General features: G+C 40.9%; 1 protein-coding gene across 18 annotated transcripts in view; it reads left to right on the top strand.

Annotated features, from left to right (window-relative positions):
• ctnnd2b (catenin (cadherin-associated protein), delta 2b) overlaps positions 1-23,756 on the top strand; it is a 173,195-nt gene that overhangs the window by 134,369 nt on the left and 15,070 nt on the right. For all 18 annotated transcript variants that reach the window (XM_085805987.1, XM_085805990.1, XM_085805989.1 and 15 more), the window contains 5 exons: positions 4,092-4,278; positions 11,846-11,963; positions 13,540-13,722; positions 20,932-21,105; positions 22,182-22,332. In XM_085805987.1, the coding sequence (XP_085662113.1) occupies positions 4,092-4,278; positions 11,846-11,963; positions 13,540-13,722; positions 20,932-21,105; positions 22,182-22,332 (813 nt within the window). The remainder of the gene's footprint in view (positions 1-4,091; positions 4,279-11,845; positions 11,964-13,539; positions 13,723-20,931; positions 21,106-22,181; positions 22,333-23,756) is intronic.

The following is a 23,756-nucleotide window of genomic DNA, read 5'->3' as shown; positions in this document are numbered from 1 at the left end:
AGCATACACACAAAGATAAGACATGTAAGAATGCAAACAAACTAATTTGTTGAAATATTCCTGGAAAGAAAAACGACGTCAACTCACATTGGACTATCGCATTTCTGATACTGTTGGTGCGAGGAAAAGAGACACCAACATTTGCTGACTCACAAATGTGGAATTCAAGGTCAGCTGGAATTATTACGTGTCACGTTGAATGTCAAAGCTATCAAAAACACAGCACGCCTTCTTTGGCCTCTCGAGCAGCAGATAAGACGAGACAGAGAGAAGACACTTCTGCTGACACAACGGTCCCAGCTAATTACCGTCATGAGGCCAGAAGCCAGTCATTTAGAAACTCCCTCTGACCACAAACAGACACCACCGCCTTAACACACCAAGTCCAAACACTGGCGGAGCTAAGACTGATTTGTCGAGGGGGCTTAGATGTACGAGAGCAACACAACAACACAAACACATGTACACGCACGAGTACAAATTCATACAAACCCGCAAAGGCAGATAACAGAGGCTGTAATTACACAGTGGCTGTTCAGCCAAGGGTGAACTATGCAACGCTAAAGAGAGGACACCATAGCTCACATACACGGAGATATAAGGATAGGATGTTTTACCACTGCTAAAGCTGTAATTACAACAAAGGACAGGGCAGATAAGTGCAGATATGAGCAGCGCTGGACACTCACAAATACACAAACATATAATTATAGGAGTACATAGATTAGGATGTAGACACTTTGGAGGACGAAGGTCAACGAGAAATGTGTTGTATAGATCCTCAAGGTTAGCGTGTGTGTGTGTGTGTGTGTGTCAAACCACTCAAGAAGCCGAAGTGTTTTCCAACAAAATGTGATGATTATTTGCCTCTTACCCTCACTGTCCTTTTCTCAAAAGGCTCAAACAGAGAGCTCTGTCCATGTGTGTGTGTGTGTGTGTGGTCAACTGCAAAAAAAAAAAGAGTGAACAGAAACAGGCGAGAGACAACTCACTCCATTTTCTTGGTTGGCTGGTCGCTGTGTGTTGAATTCAGGTGAGGATTAAGATGAGGAGCGACGTGCAGCTGAATGTTGTCTCAGTGATTTACTGTTTCACCGCTCGAAATTTGTTTTACCTCGTTATCTATTAATTACAGCTAGACTGTGGCAACCTGGAGCAATAAATGAAAGGTTATGTTTTGAAATATTAGGAGAACGTTTGAAATGTGTCACTGTGTGAGATGCAGGGCAGTAATTGGCGAAGCAGGTGTACAACTGGTGTGTAGGTCTGCTCAGTCTTCCCAGTAGCAAGATGATACCTCTGTCTTGGGTCCTTTGTCAGTTTTTGGATCATATTATGTCCGCATAAGGGCAGATTCTGGCTGTTATCATGGCTGGAAGATGTTCTTTGTGTGTGACACATTTGGTCCAGATGTGAAAAGTAACATCTGACTTGGGCTGAATCTCAAATATTTTAAAGGTTTTAAAGGGATAATTCAACATTTTGTCAAATTGGCCCATTGCCACAATCCCTAGTCTTATGAGTAGGTTCGTTACCTTTAATTGTTGGTGCAAGCTATTTTTAGAATGGCGGAGCAGAGCCGCAAGCTGCTCAGAGCTATGCTACGGAGGATTTCTTGGTTTCCCTCATCAAACTCATCAAATAAACAATCCAACAACTCCAAACGCTCTTGTTGACAAGTTGTGACCTGCACATTCACCACTATATGAGATAATAACAGAACGTTACGAGACAGAGTTGTTTTCGAGGCAAATGCAGGGACTGCTTGTCATAAAACTGCCCCGACGGGAACGTGCATCAGTGTTTTTGCATGAATTTAACGTTTCGTTATTATCTCATGGCGTGGTGAATGTGCAGGTCACAACTTGTCCACCAGAGCGTTTTGGAGTTGTTGGATTGTGTATTTGATGAGTTTGATGAGGGAAACCAAGAAATCCCATGAGCCTCCGTAGCGTAGCTCTGAGCAGCTCACGGCTGTAACAAACCTACTAAAACTATAGAGATCATGGCAATGGGCCAATTTGACAAAATGTTGAACTATCCCTTTAAGGTTGGGTAAAATGCTCAGGCCTTTTCAATTTCATTTCTGTGTTGTCTTGAAAGGTAAGCTTATGATGAAACCATGATATTTGTATCTGACAAGAGATTCCATCTGTTGGCCATCAATAACAGTGCACTGAACTAATTGCCAGGCAGTAAACATGCAGCAGGGATAATCCACAGGTTCAACTTTACAAAGTCCTCCTGAATATCGAATTTTAGGATTTTGTTGTGTTGTGTTTGCTGGGGTCAACATCAGTGAGGCTTTAAGTGAAGAGGAGATGTTGCAGACCTGTTACAGAATCCTCTCAGTCATGTCTATAAATGGATGGCGGCCACTCTGCTGCTCTGGTTCATCAAGACTTTAACCTGTCTGGTGAGTGGCACCCAGTGTCACAGCCGACCTCTTCAGTGGTGTTGTTGTTTGTGCAAGTTGTAGCTTGACTTATAGTAAATGTTAGTTTGTATAATCAGTATTACTTGGTTTTCCCGTAGTTAGAGCTGCTGAGAGAACCTGTCAGTGGCCTCTGTTATGCCGTGTGACTTCTGACCTCTTTCTGCCACACAGGCACCAGGTTTAACAGGAAACTCGTGCAAGGCCAGGCAGGGTCAACTGCCTTCACTCTAACTGGTTGCTGCAGGGAATCCACAGCTATTATTTTGTCGTGAGATCTGCACGCATAATACCAGTTGTCTTTAAGACGGATAGAGCTGTGGCCAACTGATGGACCACAGGCTGAAGATACAGGTGCATCTCAATAAATTAGAATATCATGGAAAAGTTTATTTATGTCAGTAATTCAAATTAAAGTGAAACTAATACATTATATAGATCCATTACACACAGAATGAAACATTTCATGTCTTTATTTATTTATTTAATTTATTTTCATTGTAATGATTACGGCATACAGTTAACAAAGATCTAAAATTCAGTATCTCAAAAAATGTAAATATTACAACAACAAAAAAAAACAATTAAAAAAGCATTTTTAATAAGGACATGTTGGCCTTCTGAAAAGTATGTCCATCTATATGCACTCAATACTTGGTTGGGGCTATTTGACTTGAACGGCTGGAAATTGACTTTTCCATGATATTCTAATTTATTGACATGCACCAGTGTTTCCCCTACCGTTCTATTGGCGGGGCGGCCTTTATGTCATGGAGAGATTCTGCTCTCTGCACCATCTCATGATGATCCAGGTCTCTCAGGAAAACTGACATCCCTTCTCATGCCTGTCAAACAATTGCAGGGAGGTTCTTATTAACCTGGATGACCACTGCCTTGTCAGTCTCAGTGTGTGATATTTGGTGACTCCACCTTCACAGAGAAAAGCTTTAAAAATGTGTCTATGAAGGACGGAGAGCAGCCAAACAACATGGAAACAAGATGGGGTTGCATTTCCATGTGACCAAGACACATAGGAAGGTTTTTAATCACTGTCAGACTGATAGAGCTGATCTCTAATTTAAGATCAGAGTTTTTCCTGCTGTTGTTGAGTAGCCAATCAGAATTTATCGTATGTCGCGCCGCTGCTCATTTGCATAAAATTGAGCGTCTGTCAACTTTTGTCGCTCAAATCGCGTCGCTCAAATTGCGTCGCTCATGCCGCCGGTCGCTCCGGTCGCTCATTGTCGCCAGCGTACATTGAAAATGAATGGCAAGCTGGTCGCGGCAGTCGCTCAAGTCGCTTTTGGTGTGAACGCACAGTTAGAACCCTAGGTGGCTGTCCAATTTGACCACTAATAACACTAATGATTGCTGTGTTTCCCAGTCAGCCATGACGGTGAGCCAGTGAGTCAGCATATGACAAACTGTTCTCATTTTACACCTGTGCTTTTTCTACTGTGATATATCAAAATGTTTTCCATGCAAAAACCCCACTGTACTCATATTGAGAACACGCCGGTCTGTCAAGACATAGCAGTACCTGTCTGCTGGAGCTCACTAAAACCTGCTAAATATTTCAGCTGTCTTTGTGTCTGTCTCTCCTCACGTCTGCCTCCCGCTTTGTTTTTCACCTCTGCCTCCTTGCCGTCCTCTGCAGGTGTTTTGTGGAATCTATCATCGTGCGACGCCCTGAAAATGCCCATCATCCAGGACGCCCTGGCTGTGCTGACCAACGCTGTGATCATCCCCCACTCGGGCTGGGACACCTCCCCACACACGCAGGAGGACCGCAAGCTGCACCTACACTCCTCCCAGGTCCTCCGCAATGCCACAGGCTGCCTCCGGTCAGTGTCTGTCTCTGCTGCTGCTGCTGTTGTTGTTCTTGTTTTTTCCATTTAATAATTTATCTAACACGAAAAGATTGAAGATACACGTTCAACATGCTTGTTTTTTTAATCAGACATTTAAAAACCACTCACTTTGTGCTCAGTATTCAATCCACTGTACATTAACTGACTGTTACTGCTGGGCCGACTACCACCGGAGGAACATACTCAGTCACTTTGCAGAGATGTAACACTCTTCACAGTCTACTATTAACAACCACAAGTCCCCCTTAGTTCAAAGCAGTCTGGATCCTGTGTTATTTCTGCCTCAGCGCACACAAAGAAGTGACAGACTGAGCTACATTTAAGATGACTCACCGTTTGGCTTTGGAGCTGCTGTGGCTTTTAATTTTCTCACTTGAGACATGATGCTATGATGCTAGTCATACAGTGCAAAGAGGAAGTTGTAGGACTGACACATATTTTTTCCTTACTGCTTTGGCACTGAGCTCCAGCACGTTAGATATGAGAAAAAAAACAGCCAGTGGCTGTACAATCCAGAGCAGAGTCTGATGTTTTCAGTTAAAGGAGGCATGATATGCCACCTTTCCACAAATTAAAATAGTTCCCAGGTGTCTTAAAGACATGTCTGTGACATGCTTTGGTCAAAATACCCCAAGGATCAAACATCACAGCTCTTTTCATCCTCTCAAAACAGCCCTGTTCAGAACAGCTGGTTTCAGTGCCTGTCCCTTTAAATGCAAATGAACCACTGCTTGCCCCGCCCCACCCCTTCTACCGGTCCCAGGTAGGCCTAGGGGTGGGGTTATGCAAATTCAAAAACTATTTACATCACTGGAAGACAACTGAGGGAACAGCTCGTAAAACCACGTGGATTTCAACCTAGGGAGCCTGCACATTACTGATTTATTTGGCAATTTTCACATTTTGGGGACAAGACAAACACCCAAATATATGTGGAAGAGCCTTCAAAAAGTGATATTTCCATATGTCCCCTTTAATATACTGAATGTGGGCCCTGTTCAATAGTTAGGGGTATGATCTTGTGGTGTATATATAATTACACTGTGATGTAGTTTTTGATGTTGGATTGTTTTTGAGTGTGATTTTAAGCTTCTGCACTGGTGACATTAATGATTCATTGCATTCTCATGAACACAATATATGAAATTTTGCACAAATATCATTTTATATCCAAATGGTCAAAGGTCAACTTCACTATGACATCTTATTACTGTTTTATTGAAAGTCATTAAGTGCTTAAGTTGAAGCCAACTGGACTTCTTCAGTTGCCTTCAACTAAAGCACTTAATGACTACGATGACCTGGATGACTGAGAACCTTCATGGACATGTTTTATTGAAATACTCATGGCCCTTATTAAGTGCTTTAACTCAGGAAGGAGAGATTGCAATTGTTTTTCATCATTGTCTTCTCCCAAGTCAGTCTCCTAGAAACATCTCATCTTTTAAAACCATCAGTTAGGCTGAAAAACTGTCAATGACATATTGACATATAAACATATGGCAAAATGCTAGCAAACGGTTGCCTTAAGGTGCAGATAAGGGAAATATTATATAAATAATTGCGCCAGTTTGCTGCTATGGTCATTCACTGGTGTTGAGCAGGTATTGTGCAGGGGGTTAATCATCCACAGTGAGCTGAAGAATCTTATAGAGTTGAGGAGAACAACGAGAGTTTGCACATTTGATTATACTTTTCGAGTATGTAAATATATATTTTATGTAACTATGCCCGTTATTAACTTATTTGTGTTTGTTGAGGGTAATGTAACAAGGATAATATGTTTGATCATGCTGCTACCTCACAGCTTTAACAGTATAATTACATAGAGCCTGAGTGTGTGTGAGAGAAAGAGACCGAGAGAGAGAAAGCATATGTGTTAACTGTTCAGAGTCACTTGTGTTAACTCTCCATTCTGTAGAATTAGATGAAAAGGCTTCACGGTGTATAGAAGTATTAACTTGTGCAGAAATTCTGCAGAAATCCATCATAATATTGTTTTGTGTTCGTGCCATCTGCCATAAAGCTTTTTTTTTCTTTTCAGACCCCCTGTACTTTCCTCTCTGCAGAACTCAATAGAAGTTGCTCTGAAAGCAATCTATGAAAGTGCCAACCTACCCACAATTCCATTATTATTACTCTATTCATTACTAGTCTATGTGAACATTTTTATTCCAGTGTCTTGACCTACGCAAAGTGTTCTGTACTGTATAGGTCAACAACTTTTGCACAAAGACGTTTTAGGAATGTGTAAAGGTTTAAATTTCAGAACTTTTGAAGTCAAGAAGCGTTGAACCAAATCTCCGCCTCCACAGTCCGTCAATTTTTTGTGTCCCTAGATACAAACGCGTTGTGTTGTGAGTACATGTATTTGTATTAGTTGTGTTGTCGAATTGATCAATTTTATTCCAAGTTTAGAGCACATTTGTGTATCTGCATGCGTTGTGAATCACCTCAAAGGCCAGGAAGTCAAATTTAGACTTGTCACTTTATTATTCCCTCCAACCTTCAGTATATGTTGTAAAATATAACCTCTGTGTTAATTATGCTACGATTCCTTTATTTCAGTCATTGACTGATTTGACATTTAAAAGGAGAACAATGTTTGACATTTCTACATATTTTGTAGAGGGACAATTGTGCAGCCTTGTTTGCTGGTTTGTCTGGCTCCCTGTGTGTGTGTTTGTGCCTCTATTTGCCTCTTTGTCTAATGACATGTGTGTCTATTAATCTCAGCTACCATATGTATCCTCACCTGCTCTCGGTGAGAATAAACTAGACATATTGGAAGCTAACAGAGGCTTTAGTCGATTCTAATACTGTGTGTGTGGAAATGCACACATCTGGCACTGTTAAGTTTGTGTGTATGTGTATGTGTGAGTGTGAGTGTGTGTTGCAGGAGATAACTTTGTGTGGATCAGCTCCCTAAACTCAGAGGGCTAATTCATCTTTCTCACGCCTCGTTAGGGAATGCTGGGAGTCTGATTAAAGATTGAATATTTCATGGCGGGTTTGGTATACCGCCGGCCACCTGCTCTCTCTCCATCTCCCATTATCCCCTTCACTTTCTTATTTTCTCTCTCACCCTCTTTTCCCTTTAGACACTCTCCCCTCCCTCAGTCCGTCTCATCTCATTCTATTACTTCATTTTTTCTCTCTCAGTCACATTATCCCTCCTTTATCCCTTTCTTCTTCTGTCTCGCCCTGTCCCCTAGCTGTCTCTAACTTTCACATGGACATCTTATCGTCATGCACATCTCCCTTTGTTGACTTGCTGCTTGTTTCTCCGTTTGCATATAGGTTGCTGCCGTGCCAACTAACCCACATATGATCCGTATTGAATAACACAAACAATCTGTATTGAATTTGCAGAGTGGCACACATCAGCAGCAGCTACTAGAGCAGGCTAACCCAGCTTGTTATTTACTTTGCTTAAAGGCTGAAACACAAAACCATTACTATCAACAGAAGGTGGAAATGCATGAAAATGGCAAAAGGAAAGCAGCAACCACACCTCTAGGTGTTTTAGTTTTAGGTCTACATAGGGCAAGATGCACTACCAGATCAAAAGATCACCTGACATGACTGCTTAATGTTATGCTTTTTGAACTGATCTGTAGGTGCCCAATACTAAACCTTTTTTTTGCCTCTATGTTCTATATTTCAAAATATTACAGCTCGTCTTTCCCAATGGTGGAGGCAGCTTTTCAGCTGCAGCCATTAGCTGATGTGCTAAACAGGTTATCTGCAGTACAGTATTAGGTATTGGATGTACCCCTATAGCAAGCTACTGCATGTTGCTACTGACTGGCAGTAGTGTCCATTTTAGCTTAAACTTAATAATTATTTTTTATTTGTGTAATCCATCTGTAAGGTCACTGACACTGCTCTGGGACCAGGTAGCTTTAATTACTTATACTGCCAAGGATGACCTCTTTTCTTACTTATTCACTAACAAGTCCTGAAAAAATAAGTGCAATCAAACGTCCATAACCTATTTAACGTTTTTTTCAAATAGCTCTGCCAAAGGTATTTAATTGCACTCAATTTAAGAAGGTCTTGAAACTCTGAAATAAGGGTTAGGGTTAGAAAAAATGAACTGCCAGCTGATTGAGCCCACACCGCACCTGGACCATGAGTATTTTTATGTGCCTCACAGCTGAGGCTTCTACTCTGGTCTGAGTTCAGTTTAACCAGATAGCCATAAGATCCAGTAAAGACTCCCTTAGAAAAAACTCGAGGAAGAAGGAAGTTGAGTTAATTATTTTAATTGGATAATCCATTTGTCAGTTTTCTACCACTTATCTGGGTCCAGGACACTTTAATTAATTATATTGCAAAGAATGAATGTAACATTGAACACTGAGCCTACACTCTCAGAGCTAGCTACCCTGACTATTAATTAATCTCTTTATTTCAGCCAGAGGTTCTGTGGTGTTCATCAAATTCATTCAAAGACTTTTTTAACATTAACATTTTGATACTAAATAGAACCAGAATTCAATACCTTATTTTCAAAGCCATATGGAAAATCAGTGGATATAAAAACTTATTTATAATGAGCAAGTGTAGTGTAGTGGGTGCTTTGAAAGAAACCTGTGCACCATGCACATGCTGGGCGGAACAGAGGATTTTATATCCCCCAGGTTCCTGTAGCAGGTTAATTCTGCCGTTATGAACATGGTCCAACAACGCAAGTCATCTGTGTTTGTGTAACATGATGGATTGTTGACTCAGCCCTTTAACTTGAATGAAATCAAGAATATGAATTTCCTTCATCTGCTGCTACTCACTCCTTTATTGTCCATCATATTGTCCTTAGACCATGCTGTTTCTATGGTAACAAAATCTACAGGAGCAAAAAGGAAAATACACACCATGATATTTTACACACAAGTATTTTGTATGTGCACCGCACCTGACACCACACTGCTTAACTGACTTACAAAAGACACAGTTAAAGTCATCCTGAAGTGGTGGTAATATTTATCCCCGCCAACGACGATGTGTGTCTTATTAAAAGTGGCAGGATTGTTTCTTTGAACATAAGAAATAAAATCTTCACAATACAATCTAACAAAAACATAAATCATACACATGAGGAGGCGTCCAGTAGAACTGCTTTTGATTACACAAAGACAAACAGACCATCCCTCCCTGTTGTTACCAAAAGACTGACATTTTTGTCAGTGCACTTTTTCTCTCAGCCGTGCTATACTATGGATTAATCCATTTCTGTTCAAGCTCCCCATGTACACACAACCTTTTTCCTGCAGTGTAATTTTTTTTCTCTGCCCCACTCTCTCTCCCTCATTATTTAGCTTCTTCACACTGAAAGATCTTAATGAGAGATAATCTGCAGCCCTGTTGTCTTGCAAGGAAACTCTTCAGAGGGATTAATTATGCCACATTTACTGAGGTTAATTGATTTGAATCCATTAACAGGTAGTAACCAAATAGGAGGAAATGTGTGACAGAGCGATGCCTTAAGTGGTTGGAAAGTATCATTCAAGTGCTTTTAGTTTTGGTACAGTCTTTGTACCCTCTGTGATAGAGCGCATGCACAGTACCAGAACTATAACCTTCAATCAGGACTCTGCTGTGTGTTTGTGTGTGGGTGTACTCAGGTAACCTTGCAGCAACGCTCAATTTAAAAGTGCAGAGATGCTGACTAGAGCTTGTCAATGCCCTGAAAAATTTAAATGGTTATTTAAAACATAATGCTCATGTAATTTAATAGAACTAAAAATCACACACACATCTTATTACTTAAACATGTCACCCCACTTTTGGATTTTGTGCATCACAGCATCCATGGACCTCTTTAAAACTGTTACAGCAAAACCAATGCATGACCACAAAAGAATAAGGTGTGTCCACTGTCAGGTGCCACAAGTGGCTCAGTTTACAGTTTACACAATCGAAGAAATAAACATTGCATATAATTATTTATGACGTGGATGTGTAAAAAACCATCTCTGGGAGTTACATTAAAACCCAACCTCATTATATTAATGTTGATTCACTCAAAATTAGAAATAAATTCATAATAATGATAACAACAAAGACACAAAAAATATATATTAATAAAAAAATAGGTGGAGCTTTACTTCTCTCAGGCATCAAGTGGATAAACTGACCACATATGGGGATGTAAACGGTTACTTTCTCACATTAAAAATATTAAAACTTAATAAAGTGACATATTAACAGCTCTACAGCAGGAATTAAAGCAGCTTTTTAGGTGCTTTACTGCTATGCATCAGCTGCCACTGGAAGTAAACAAAACAACGTTAACTGCGTTAATTTTTTTTAACGCGGTAAATGTTTAAAATGAATCACCAAAATTAATGTGTTAACTTTGACAGCACAAAAAAAAAGAAACAGCAAAAGATACCAGTTGAAGGAGACTTCCACCCCCACATCCACCATTGTACTGTGGTTACATGAACTTGTTAGTTATGCAGGAAGAAAATCTTCCCACATTTAAACATTGTGCCTACCAGCACATACTGGCCAGTTCTTACTTATTAATTTAATTGGAGATAACAATTGGAGACAACACAACGTGAGTGATGGTCAGCTACTACACTGGGACAGCAAAAAAACAACCTAAAAACTGTAAAAGTTCTTATTTCCACACAATGTAAAATGTAAGGTGTGAGCGAGGCCAGGACGGACCTGTCAGTCTTCTTGTTAATGGTCTAGTTTGATTACGAGGTCATGTTTGGAGTCAGAGTCTCAGCAGCGCTAATATGGCCATTAAAATGTTACAGCGTGCTAATGTCGGGTTGGAGTATATTTTCTGGCGGTCTGCCTCCTCTCAGTCGCTCAAGTGTTTGTTTGTGTCGATCCGTCTGTCTTGACAAGGCACGGATGTCTCAGCTGAAGTAACGAGCGTTAATGAAGCCACCAGTAATGTAGTGAATGTGACACCTCAACCTTTGCTCACACTTGTCAACAGCACGGTTGTTATTACGGCCACACTGACAGGCTTAATGCTCCGCAGCACCTCATGATATCAACATGATAAGAAACACAAGGCCGATGGGATGTTTAGATATTACTTCATATAATTTAATGGATGATGAATATGTGTAATACTGTATTTTGTTGATCATTATTCTGTGATAAAGTGTTGAGATGTGTCATATTGCACAAATTAGTTTGGGACTAAAATGGTGATAATTGTTATTAAAGACCCTGGAAAGCAAATGTGACTAATGGAGTTTTGGCAGCTTGGTGCTGTTTCTCAAGGCATGAGCTTCTTCTCGCCATCTTTAATAAATACTCCTCTCTGCCACACACACACACACACACACAGTAGCACATGTCCATATACTGCGACAAACAGATGTGCTCACATACCCACTTAAAACTTGAGGGAAACTACTTGAAGATTTAAGTTCTGCATGGTGGATGTTCTGAATCTGCATTAATGAGGTGTACATATTCCTCTGTTTGTGTGTTTGTGTGTGTGTGTGTGTGTGTGTGTGTGTGTGTGTGTGTGTGTGTGTGTGTGCGTGTGTGTGTGTAACAGGAATGTGAGTTCAGCAGGTGAGGAGGCCCGCAGGAGGATGAGGGAGTGTGAGGGCCTGACAGACGCTCTGCTCTACGTCATCCAGACCGCTCTGGGGAGCAGTGAGATTGACAGCAAGGTAACTCAACACACACACACACACACACACATACACACACACACACTATGTGGCCTGTTTCCCTTTTTTTTTCCTGGTTTGTGTGTTTATCTCTATTCCAAAGCAAACATGTTTCAGAATGATTACAGAGTACATATTATCTATAATTTACATACATTTACATGAGTCATCTTTGCTCTTGCACACTGTATTTGCATACTCTATATGCAAAGTAATTTCTATACATTGTTTGCCAGGGGTTTGTATGTTAATGATGATAGCTTGGAGACCTCCAACTGCACACAACACAAACATGATAAAAAAAAACCTAAAGCTAAAGTGTTCCGTTGTTTTTCTGCCTACAGTTTTTACATTTTACCAGTTACATAGGCAAAAAAAAATCTGAATACCGTAATTTCCGGACTATAAGCCACTACTTTTTTCACACGCTTTGAACCCTGTGGCCTATACAACGATGCGGCTAATTTATAGATTTTTACTGGCTAACGGCGTCCGGGGGGCGCTCTAGCAGGAAGCGTATAAGTGAGACAGACATGTGGGGAAAGGTTATGCGCCGAAGAAGACACTAGTTTTGCAGTGTCTTACTGTCGTGTTGGTGCTGTGTTGATGCCGTGTTGGTGCCATACTGCCGATTTTCAGGCACAGGTTGAAAGAAAGCATGTCTTAAAGATGCGCATGGCTGAGAGGAGCGTAACCAAAACAGCGGAGAAGCGAGCGGACTTGCATAGTTCCACAAATCTTCCGTGTACGTCTTCATGTGTAAATATCTCATGTAACAACATGAAAACCTGCGGCTTATATTCAAGTGCAGCCTATACAAAATTAATTTTCTTTTCAAATTCAGCTGGTGCGGCATATATTCAGGTGCGCTCAATAGTCCGAAAATTACGGTAATGAAAAATAAGACAAAAGTGTGTATTAGTAAAAACACAGTCTAACATCCCGAGCTGGCCTGTCCTGTCATTTTTTACAGTGTACAATATATTACTCAACCCAGATGGCCAGTGACACAGAAACATCACGAGAGAGAGAGAGAGATTCACATGGATGCTCACAGGCCCACATAAACGCACACACTCTGTTTGTGCGCATGCGTCTGGATGCTGTGTGTGTGTCCCGTGTAAACGTGTGTGTGTGTGTGTAAGCATTTGGCTGCGTCTCGAGTGTGTGTTGGTGTGTTGAGTGGAGGCTCTTCACAAGGAGATGTGAAGTTTTTAATCCGCAAAAATCCTTCACGAGTTCAAAGTCTGAGACTGCATAGCCACCAACAACAATGGGATTAGTGTGTGTGCGCGCATGTTTGTCTACATAATTCACACATGATGTGTGTAAGTCGATGTGTGTGTGTATATTTGGGTTTATGAAACATATAAACAGTCTGGTTGCGTAATATCTTCATATAGTTTGTGTGTGCATATGTGCATACTGTGTTATTGTAAGTGTGTTTGTCTGTTCGCCCGTCTGCCATCTGTCCTTCCTTCATCTCTACGTCTGTTTTTTCCAAACTTCTTTCCTTTTCATCTCTATCTGTCTTCTCTCTTTTCTTCTCTTCTCTCCTCACCTCCCCCTCCATCAGACCGTAGAGAACTGTGTGTGCATCCTGAGGAACTTGTCGTACCGTCTGGCTGCAGAGACGTCTCACAGCCAGCAGGGGGGGTCGGAGGAGCTGGACGGTCTGTTGTGCGACACTGGCGGGAAGGACGCCGAGAGCTCCGGATGCTGGGGCAAGAAGAAGAAGAAAAAGAAGGGACACGACCAGGTGAGGAGACAGAGTCGGACGGAGGCAGTGTTTTCACATTTCAACTCTTTTCTTTCTCAGTTCTTTTTCAATTTTTTAGCTTTTTGCCAAATACCACCACCAGGCGGAGTACCTACTGTACCCTGAGGCAGAGACTTGCTTAGCCCCCGCAGTTCCTGCTATGAATCAGAATCAGAATATGATTTATTGCCCAAGTGTGCTGCATACATACAAGGAATTTGCATAGCTCTCTAACGTTCACATAAAAGATAAAATATGTACAACAACAACTGAACAATAAGTTAAGAATAATACAAAAAAAAATAGTTAAAGGGACTACAAGGAGTTTGGGAAAGCAAAGTCTTTTCTCACTACATTTCCGGACCAACGCAAGACGGACGAAAGCGAAAGCATTTTCCAAGAATGTTTTCATTGATCAAGAACGAAAGTCGGACCATAAACGATGCCAACTAGCAACCAGGAAGCAAAAGTAGGAAATGCTGGGCAAGTCGATCACTAAATAATAATATCAAAATACTGTAACTATAAAGACAAAACTATATATTTATCGAAAATGGACCGGTAATGTAGATTCATCCACATTATTATGAGACTCTTTTATAACCAAAAGCAAACTTCTCGGGGTCTCTTTAAATAAAATAAGATAAATAAAGTAAAGTGACCCTAAGCTCAGGGTTATGAAAAAGCTACAGATCCTTGCTGCTAGCAGACAAAAGAGAGACAACTGTCAGTTACTGAGCCTCTGAATTTGAAAACGATTGGTGGGCGGATTAATCTTAGAATATCAATACCATAGCGAAGATCAATTTCAGTGTCAGGTCAAGTTCAGTTTCTCTCCTCTATGTTGGACTCATTTGCTTTTCCACTGCTGTTGGTGTGTGTGCACTTCACTGACCATCAAACCTAGGCAATCTGCCATGCCTTAAAAGATTGCTAGCCTTTCACAAAGGTAGTAATTAAAATATATTAGGACTCAGCAGTGGGCGATGTTGCCTCGAGATTCAGCCCCCGGGTCTGAGACCTTTCTGTGTGGAGTTTGCATGTTCTCCCCAGGTTCTCCGGCTTCCTCCCACAGTCCAAAGATATGGATACTAGGTTAGCAGACACCGCTGAATTGCCTATAGGTGTGTGTGAATGTGAGTGTCTGTGTGTGGCCCAGAGATAGACAGGTGAACCCCGCCCTCGCCCTGTGGCAGCTGGACGGATGGGTGATAAATGAGGACACCGCTCTCCCCTGCATGAAAATACACAAACTGCTTTTTAATAATAAAACAATTGGTGTCAATATTGGTGAATCTGTTCCTGTATTACTTGGCATCAGATGCAGCAGTGCCCACCGCTGTGGAAAAGTCCTCTTTAAACATTCTTGTGATGAAGATCCTACAGAGCTCATGACTGGTTTTGGCCTGAGCTGAAGGCTGCTGTCCTCTGTCTGCCTCTACAAGAATATTTATTTTATTTATACCATATATCTCCTGAGCTCCCTCAGACAGTTTCAAGGAGGATACTTAAGACTGTGGTTCGAAGAGATACTTTTATTCCCGAGCTCAGCATTAGCACTAAAGTAAATCTGCTCTGCCACGGTGAAGGCTCAAACATGTCAGTGAAAAGTAGATGCAGGTTTGCTATGAGCAGCATAAACCAAAGTGAAATGTTTCAACTGGACTGAAAGTATTGCCTCAGAAGCTGACCCTCCTTAATAATGTAGGTTTTATGGGATGGACCACACCCATCTTTGAACCTGGCCTTCATTTTGATCTCAACTACACACGTGTAAAGTTTCGTGGCTATTGCAGGTTGTATCCTCAGAATCCTCCTTTGCAGTTGTTCCTGCACTCGCCATGTGAAAACTACAGCCACGCTGTCACGGCGGGTTGTACGAAAACAATGCATGGAAACAGATCTCACAGGAAATGAATCTGTTTGTTGCCCAGCAGTGTAGCAAACAGCAGTGGCAGAAAAATATCTGTCAATTCAAAGCCAAGCATGTAAATTACTGTCTGGATTCTCAATCCGGCCTGCGCGCTGCAGGGCTGGAGAGAGATGAGAGAGGGTCTGGAACGACTCTTATCAAAGGAGCCATCGACAAGGAAGGACGTGGCTGTCAGATGCAGAGGTGGCAGATGGACGTCGTCTTTGTGGAGGATGATAAACTGTTGCTCTTGTAGGTTATGTTGTTATCTCAGTGTTACGGGTCCTGACGTGGCCGAGCATCATTTGAGACATTTTGCTCATATTGATTATGCTTTTCTGCAGTATAGACTTCATAAATAACTAAAACTAAACTAACTTTACCACTGAATGACAACTAATTAGAGATATGAAAGATAAGTAAATGGATAAATTAACTAAGTTACTGTATTTACATAAAACACACATTGAAGCTTATGGCTTTCTCCACCGTTCACAGTGTCTCTGGATGTAACTGCTGCACCGTGCTGGAAGAAGATCAGACTCACTGGCTGAGTGAATATGTTTGTGGGATAAGGTCAGCTGCCCACCAGCTAAATCTTCTGCTAGATGTTCATCGAAAAAAAGGTTTTTGCTAAGTTATCTAATGCTTTCGCTTAAATTTAGAAGAAGAGACAGTGTTTTTTTTGGAGAACCACTGAGCGGATGAGTATGAATGGTGATGTTAGTTGAGCAGGAATGGTAAAGAGAAAGTGTTTCTGCTGCTTTGGCACTGGTTTTACAGAGGGAGAGTCACTGTGCTGTGTCCCTGCAGAGCAGAATGACGAACATGTGGCGCTTTGTAGCTGTCACAGACCGAGGCCGAGGGCCACTGTCGCCTAGCAACCATGACAACACTTAACTTTTCTCCCAACAAAAACCTGCCCATGGTTTTGTTTGCTCTTGAACTAAGCTGAAACACAATACTAACGTTTAAAAAGGCTCATTCTCTGGATCTCTGACAGGGTTATGTGCTTTCATCATCGCATGCAATGAATCTTGGGATATGTTGGGCTGAATTTCTTGACAGCATTTGTCTTCGAAATATGACGGCCTGGTCACACTGCAGTGATGTAATCAGTCGGACTAATGCAGCCTCTGAAGGATGCAGCCCGTGAGCGTTTTCCACTAAGCTTGCAATAACTACACCAGTAACCATGGTGACTGTATGCAATGGCTGTAGCTTCAAAATGATTAGAGGACACTCAATTTAGAGATTTGAAATGCATGGGGGAAAAAATTTGATTAAAATTGCCCAGATCAAAATGAGACTGTCCTCAGTTTTATTAACAATTTATTTGGCTATATTCTGATTAAAACCTACAAACATTTAGTGTCAAGACTAATACAAAAAACTCACTTTCTGAAACTCTATCTATTTGTTGAAACTTTATATGCTTCTCTCAAAACTATGAACACTAAACTTAATTGTCTCCTCTTGCGAAACGTATTTGTGCTCAAAATAAACAGTTTTCAGATCATACAGAAAATAAAACACCACTGAGCATCATTACACACTGCATAGACAAATGGAAAACACAAGGCTCAGAGCCTGTAGCTCCCGAATTGTTTAGTATTTAGGTATTTCATATCTTCCAAAAACTATGTAATTTTTTTGTAGGCCCCACATATGTTCATATAAAAGACATTACAACAACATACAAACAAGACCTGAAATTGCTGCTCTTGGTCTTGCTTGTTCTTGGTTCTTGTTCATGGTTTTGCCAAAAGTTGAGTGATTTAATTAATGGGTTCAGGTCACTGAGCATGTGGTTCAGACAGAAACTGTAATGTTCCCTGTCATTTAACAACAATATAGCATCTAATATAATTTTAATGATGGCATAAAAAGTCCCAGTTTACTCACCAAATATATAATTTATGAGGTGTTTGCCATAGTTTGTTTGTTAATGCTATTGGCTGGTATTCCCTGAACAGGCTAATTAAACCTAATTAACTATTCATCTAACGATATGGAAATTATAGCTCTTTTAACTTGTGAATTCTTTCAAGTTAAGACCCTACTATTACCTTTATGTGTTTTCATTAAATATTGACTTGTATAACGACAGTTATCTGTTTTTATTTGCCAAATGGAGAATTCAGGCTACAGCTTAGTTTTGCCACATTTATGCCTGTCATCCACTCTCCTTCACAGCCCCTAAAACAGACGCTTTTGGAAACGCAGCTGGCCACATTTTAATTTGAAAACCCTGGGATAGCGCTGCAGTCTGGACGGACAGAAGCAAAGACCTTTGAAAACAATAATGCATTGCAGACACACACAGTCGCTTCTTGATTGGGTCTTATCAGTCACGACTACCAGAGGTGAATCCAACACGGATAATGAATTATGTGGGACGCTGACTCTGTTTATTTACGAGCTCCTGCTGCGCAATTAAATTATGCATTTTAATGCTACAACTGTCTTCAGCTAACTACCCGAAAGTAAACAATCTGCTTCCTGTTCACTCCAGGACACACATGCAAAGTGTTCATGAATGTGAATGGTCGTGTTGCAGTATCGATGGAGATCATTTCTGATACGGCGCGAAAACGTTGTGTGGTTTTCCTTTTCAGTGTTGTAAAATATAAGTGTATTTGTGGGGACACAGCCTCCGTGTCTCTTTATGAGGTTTCCAGTTAAAAAACATTTGCTCAGTTCACCCTCGGTTCAAGTCTCAAATGAATATTTATGAATGCACTACAGCTTTCTTTGATATTCATGATGTCAGAGCCAGAGCTGTTCACCTACCACCTGGATTATTTAGGACCGCATCCAAGACTCCCAATTATGTACATCAAGAAAGGCTTGATGATGTGGCACCAATGTGAATCTTCTTAGATTAGATGTTATCAACACATGCTACGGGGTTGTTAGACAGCAGCACCAGGGGATCGCGGCTTTAACTGCCGTTTCAACCAATTTTCACTGCTTCTACAATGACTACCTGTGCTCAGGCTCAAAAATACCAAGCTGATTTAATGTTTCACTCTGGATCTCCTCGCTGTGTCCATCTGTTTCCAACAGTCAGAGTTTCATCCTGCCTTTGGTTAAGAAAATGAGCGCTCCTTTAGTTGAAGAATTGGCAGAAACTAAACAGCTTCCTTGGAGTTGGCGCTAACCTCTTGTCATGTTAATAAGCAATCAGCATCACATTCTGGTTGAGTGGAAGACGTCTTTTACAACTTCTAGTGAAGCTGTGGGGATTCAGAACCCAACACTTCCGGGGGATGGGGTGAATTGCTCATTAGCCCTGCATGCTGTTTTTTTCTCTCTTTCATGTCTAGCAAAGACAGAGAAAGGAGACTTTAAAAATTGGTAGTGATGAACCAGGCCTTTTAACTTCCATTTGTTGAGTGAACCCTCAGAGAACTTTTTGTGTATCCAGGCAGAAGCAGAGGGATGAGTGATCTTAGAAGTAACCCTATAAAAGGTCGAATCATAACCTCTCTGCGATAATAGTACGTAACCCCTCCTCTCACCCCTCTATCTGTCTGTCTCCACTCCAGTGCAGCTGTGGGTGATTACCATGAAGTGGCGATTGGGGAGCTTGTTGGAGAGGGCAAAACTCCATCAACTGTGATGTAATTAGAGGAGAGGAGAGAAGAGGAGAGGAGAGCAGAGGAGAGGAGAGGAGAGCAAAGAAGAGGAGAGGAGAGGGAAACATATGGGGGTAACATGGGGGATGGAAGATAGGAAAGGATGAGAGGGGAAAAGAGGAAGTAGTAGAATAATAAGGTCAAAGATAAACAGGGAAGGAAGGGAGTGAATGGAGGAACAAAACGTGTGATTTAATTTCAATGCAGTGTGTGATGTTACAGGGCCTTGACAGCTGTCCTGTGGGATTATGTCACTGCAGATGGAGGGAGGATAAGAGGATGATAGCTGCTTTTTTCTAAACATTGCATAAAATTATGTAATGGCAACAAGAACATCGATAGACCTATAAAGCACGGAATAAATAACTAATTGAAGAAATATGTAGCTAAACGAAGAAAGAAAAAGCAATACCCTTTGTATTTGGATGGTGTCTTATGGTATAAAATGGTTTAAGTTATTTTATATAGGGAGTAGGTTGAGATTGTATATTGACTGTTTGCTAACTGCCCCTCCCCCATGTCGCTACACCAAGTTTAGCTTTTGAATAAATGGAGAGTAACTGCTACAAATTCATAGAGTTATTGAAATCATTGGTGTTGCATTCAGACAGATTGATTTCTGGCCCAAAACTGTCAATTTTTCTAGATGAAACTTGTCACAAACAGATTTTAACAGCTGTAGCCTGCTAGCTAATTAAGCTAATGTTAGCTTCACCAGGTGGTTGATGTCGGTTGCCAGTTTTTTTGATGTTGAGTCGAACAGAATCTCATAAAGAGCCCCGAAATGCACACTTAATGGCTGCATGCATGATATCACATTAAAACACTTAGGCTGAAATAGCTAACTGTATGATGAATCATGGACGACAGAGTATACTGTTGTATGAGAGTAAATCTTTTCACTGTAGGGAAATGTAACATTTAATTGTAATTTCTGTCTAAAACAGACAACCCACCTATTTTTCTGATATCAGTTATCATTAACTATAATGAACTATAAATCAAACATAATCTCACCTTGAGCAGGATCATGAATTCGAACCATAGAAATTTGGAAAATGTTAACGGTGATCTTGATCTATGATTCCATATAACAATATTATTACGTTTTTGTCCATCTTCTGTGAAAGTGTAGCTCATGTTCACTGTATATCTGAATATGTAAAGGACAGGAGTGTCAGAGAGTCTCTAGAAAATATGCAGCCCATACTACATTATAAAATGCTTTTCTAAGGCACTCAAAGACACTCTGCAATGTACCCATTGGAAATGATTTTTTAAATAATGTGCCTACTCTTCAACACACTGCAGTCAGTCTTCAGTTCCATTGATCTGAATTATGAATGATATACATTGCAGGTTCACAAAGAAACCTTCAGTATTTGGGAGCCAACATTGTTGCATGTGTCTTTTTCAAACGCACCATCAATGCAGGAGAAAATGTCAGATTTCAATTACAGAGGAGATAGAGAAACAAAATGCACAAATAAATGAATGCCAGTTTATCTATACACAGCTGATGAATAGTAAACCTTCTCTCGCTTCTTGCCTGTTCTTGCCTGAGGGGAGCGCGCTGGCACCCCACCACTGTCAAACCCCGCCTCGCACAGAATTCAAACCGCCTTCCTATCTTGAATTACGTCTCATCTTCCGCAGTGGGACGGTGTCGGCCCGTTTCCAGACTTGGCGGAGCCCCCGAAAGGCATCCAGATGTTATGGCACCCCACCATCGTCAAGCCCTACCTCACTCTGCTGTCTGAGTGTTCCAACCCAGACACCCTGGAGGGAGCAGCTGGGGCTTTGCAGAACCTAGCTGCTGGCAGCTGGAAGGTAAGGACTCAGTACTGTGGCTGTATCATTGTGATACTAAAGGGCATCTGCAGAGGTGTGCTGAAATTCCACTGGGTACCAAAAGGCAGTTTGAAGGGGGCAAAAAAAAAATAGTGCTGTGGGATCGAAAATCGCACCTACTGTCACTTTAAAATGTTCTCATGCATGAGTGTACTCATCTCTCTGAAATCACCACTTTTTTTGCTGTTTAACCTAAAAGATGTCAGAATAAAAACACTTCCTTATAATAACAGTATCATGTTTTAATGTGTACAGATAATAATTATACAGAGAACAATTAGATTTTTACTAGACTACAGTAAGATGTGTATTTGTTTTTTTCTGGCTTCATAGCCTTATGTTTTTTTTATATATATATCTGTAGGTCAGTGTTCGTGTTTCTGAAACTTTTAATTATTAAAAGAAGAAAAACTAACTGACAATCCAACTCCCTAAACACCCCCAAAACAAAAGGGCCTGCTAGTTCAATAATATTGAAATTTGCATGCAGAAATGTCACTGAGGACACAGTTTTAAATATCAACCGCCTGCATTAAGTCAATGCACATTGCCTGTTGCGTGGGTCGTGCCAGACTTTATTTGGTTTTCCTTGAAGCAACTTAGTCCATGATCTTGGTCGTGTTTGAGACTAACCTTTACGTTTAACGTAATTCAGGTACCACTGTTTGAATTCACATGTGTGTTGATGTGTCACTTTTTAAAAGGTCAGGAATAAATCATCAAATTCATCATCCAAATTTGAAATTATTACCGGTATTTGGTTTCACAGCAGCACATTCAACACAATCAGATAGTTATCTCAACAGCCACTTGATGGATTAGTGGTGAACAGACATACATTGGAGCCAGAGGATCTATTCTGAAGACTTAACCCTCTTCATTTTCCTCGAACGCTAGAATATCAGTTATTTCATGTCTTGAAGTGCAGTGATGTTTATTAGCAGCTGTGATAATTCATTTTTCTCATATGAATCTCAAGTATTGGTGGATGCATCAAAAACAAACCCCTGATGTTGTGTCCGTCCCACCTCCACCCCTGACCTTGTCCCTCCCAGTGGTCTGTGTATATCCGGGCTGCGGTGCGTAAGGAGAAGGGCCTACCGATCCTAGTGGAGTTGCTGAGGATAGACAACGACAGGGTGGTGTGTGCAGTGGCCACCGCGCTCAGAAACATGGCTCTGGACATCAGGAACAAGGAGCTCATCGGTGAGTAGTCAGTTCACAACTAGGGCTGGGACTCGATTAAAAAAATTAATCGAATTAATTAGAGGCTTTGTAATTAATGAATCGCAATTAATCGCATTTTAATCGCATATAAATATTTGACCTGAGAACAGTGAGAAGCTTTTTTTTTTCACATGGATTTTAGTATACCATTGAATGACTGAATACATAAGCTTAAGCATTCAAGGTGGTACTTAACCAAGACCAACAGACTAGGGATGCAAATTATCGTCTTTCCTTCCAATACACTATGATGATTACTGTAGTATTTAACTAGGCTACTTAAATCACAGTAGCATAAACGGATTTGTTGAACTCAGCATGATGTAAACATTAATAAAACTCAGTAACCAATCACACAGGCAGCTCCATGTTGTCCCTGTGTGATGTTCAGGGACAGGTCAGGACAGTCTGAAGACAGACAGCTCTGAGGGTGAAGTCCTATCATAATGAGATGAGATGCACCTGTGACGCGTTAATTTTTGTGTAATTAATTAATCGTAATTAATGCGTTAAAGTCCCGGCCCTATTCACAACTAACAAAATCGTCATTTTTTGTCATTTCTAAACACACACACAGATACAGACACGTGTGCACACAGAGTCAGGCGGGGGTGTGGGTGGGGGGGGGGGGGCAACATAGGAAATAGCCTGCCAGTGGGTTATTGCATAATTTCCAAAGCAAATCAACTTTATTCAGGCACTTTTGTTGAGTGTTATTTTCTTGACTAGTGGAGTAATGTGCTTAATTCTGCCTTAATTGAAGATAATGGCAGTGAAATCAAGAGCAGTTATCTTGACCCACTTGCAGAATTACTCACTTGCTTTAATGCATAATATGAGACTTGTTAAAGTGGACACATTCAGCACTGTTTTTTTTTTTCCTTAAACACAGCTGTTAAAATGTCATTTGGGTGGAGGATTACTGCTGTTACGGACGACACACAAGCAGTGGGCTTGTGGATTTAGTCTGCAATAAAAGAAAAGAGATAAATGTCTTTTTAATAGGTTGTCTTCTGTGTGCAGATAGTTCCCTTCTTTAAGCAGATAGCACCGTCGCTCTGACTGATCGCTTGATGCTTGATTTTCCTTTGGAGACAAGTGATGTTTTGTTCCTTTCTGTTGGTCCCCATAGCAACAACCGCATGCCTCCCTCCACTTTGTCTGATGCTCGAGGGTCTGAGCTAAGCTATGTAGGCCTATGTGTGTGTAAATGCAACCATTCATGTGTACAGTCTATGTAGGTTGTAATGTCAGTTTTCCATTGCATAGCCACAGGACATGCACGTACATTTTGACAGGACATGTTGTCCTGCCCTCACTGATGCTGTCCTTACTTGATGAAACCGCAGCAGAGACACAACATATTGTGTAGCTGAGCCTACTGCGCTTCCAGCAGTGGATAT

This window comes from Trachurus japonicus, chromosome 17 (assembly GCF_045865225.1).
Source record: "Trachurus japonicus isolate A0001 chromosome 17, Traja_1.0".
Classification (NCBI taxonomy): Eukaryota; Metazoa; Chordata; class Actinopteri; order Carangiformes; family Carangidae; genus Trachurus; species Trachurus japonicus.
The sequence above is the reverse complement of the archived record's forward strand: the minus strand, read 5'-3'. Positions and strand labels throughout refer to the sequence as shown.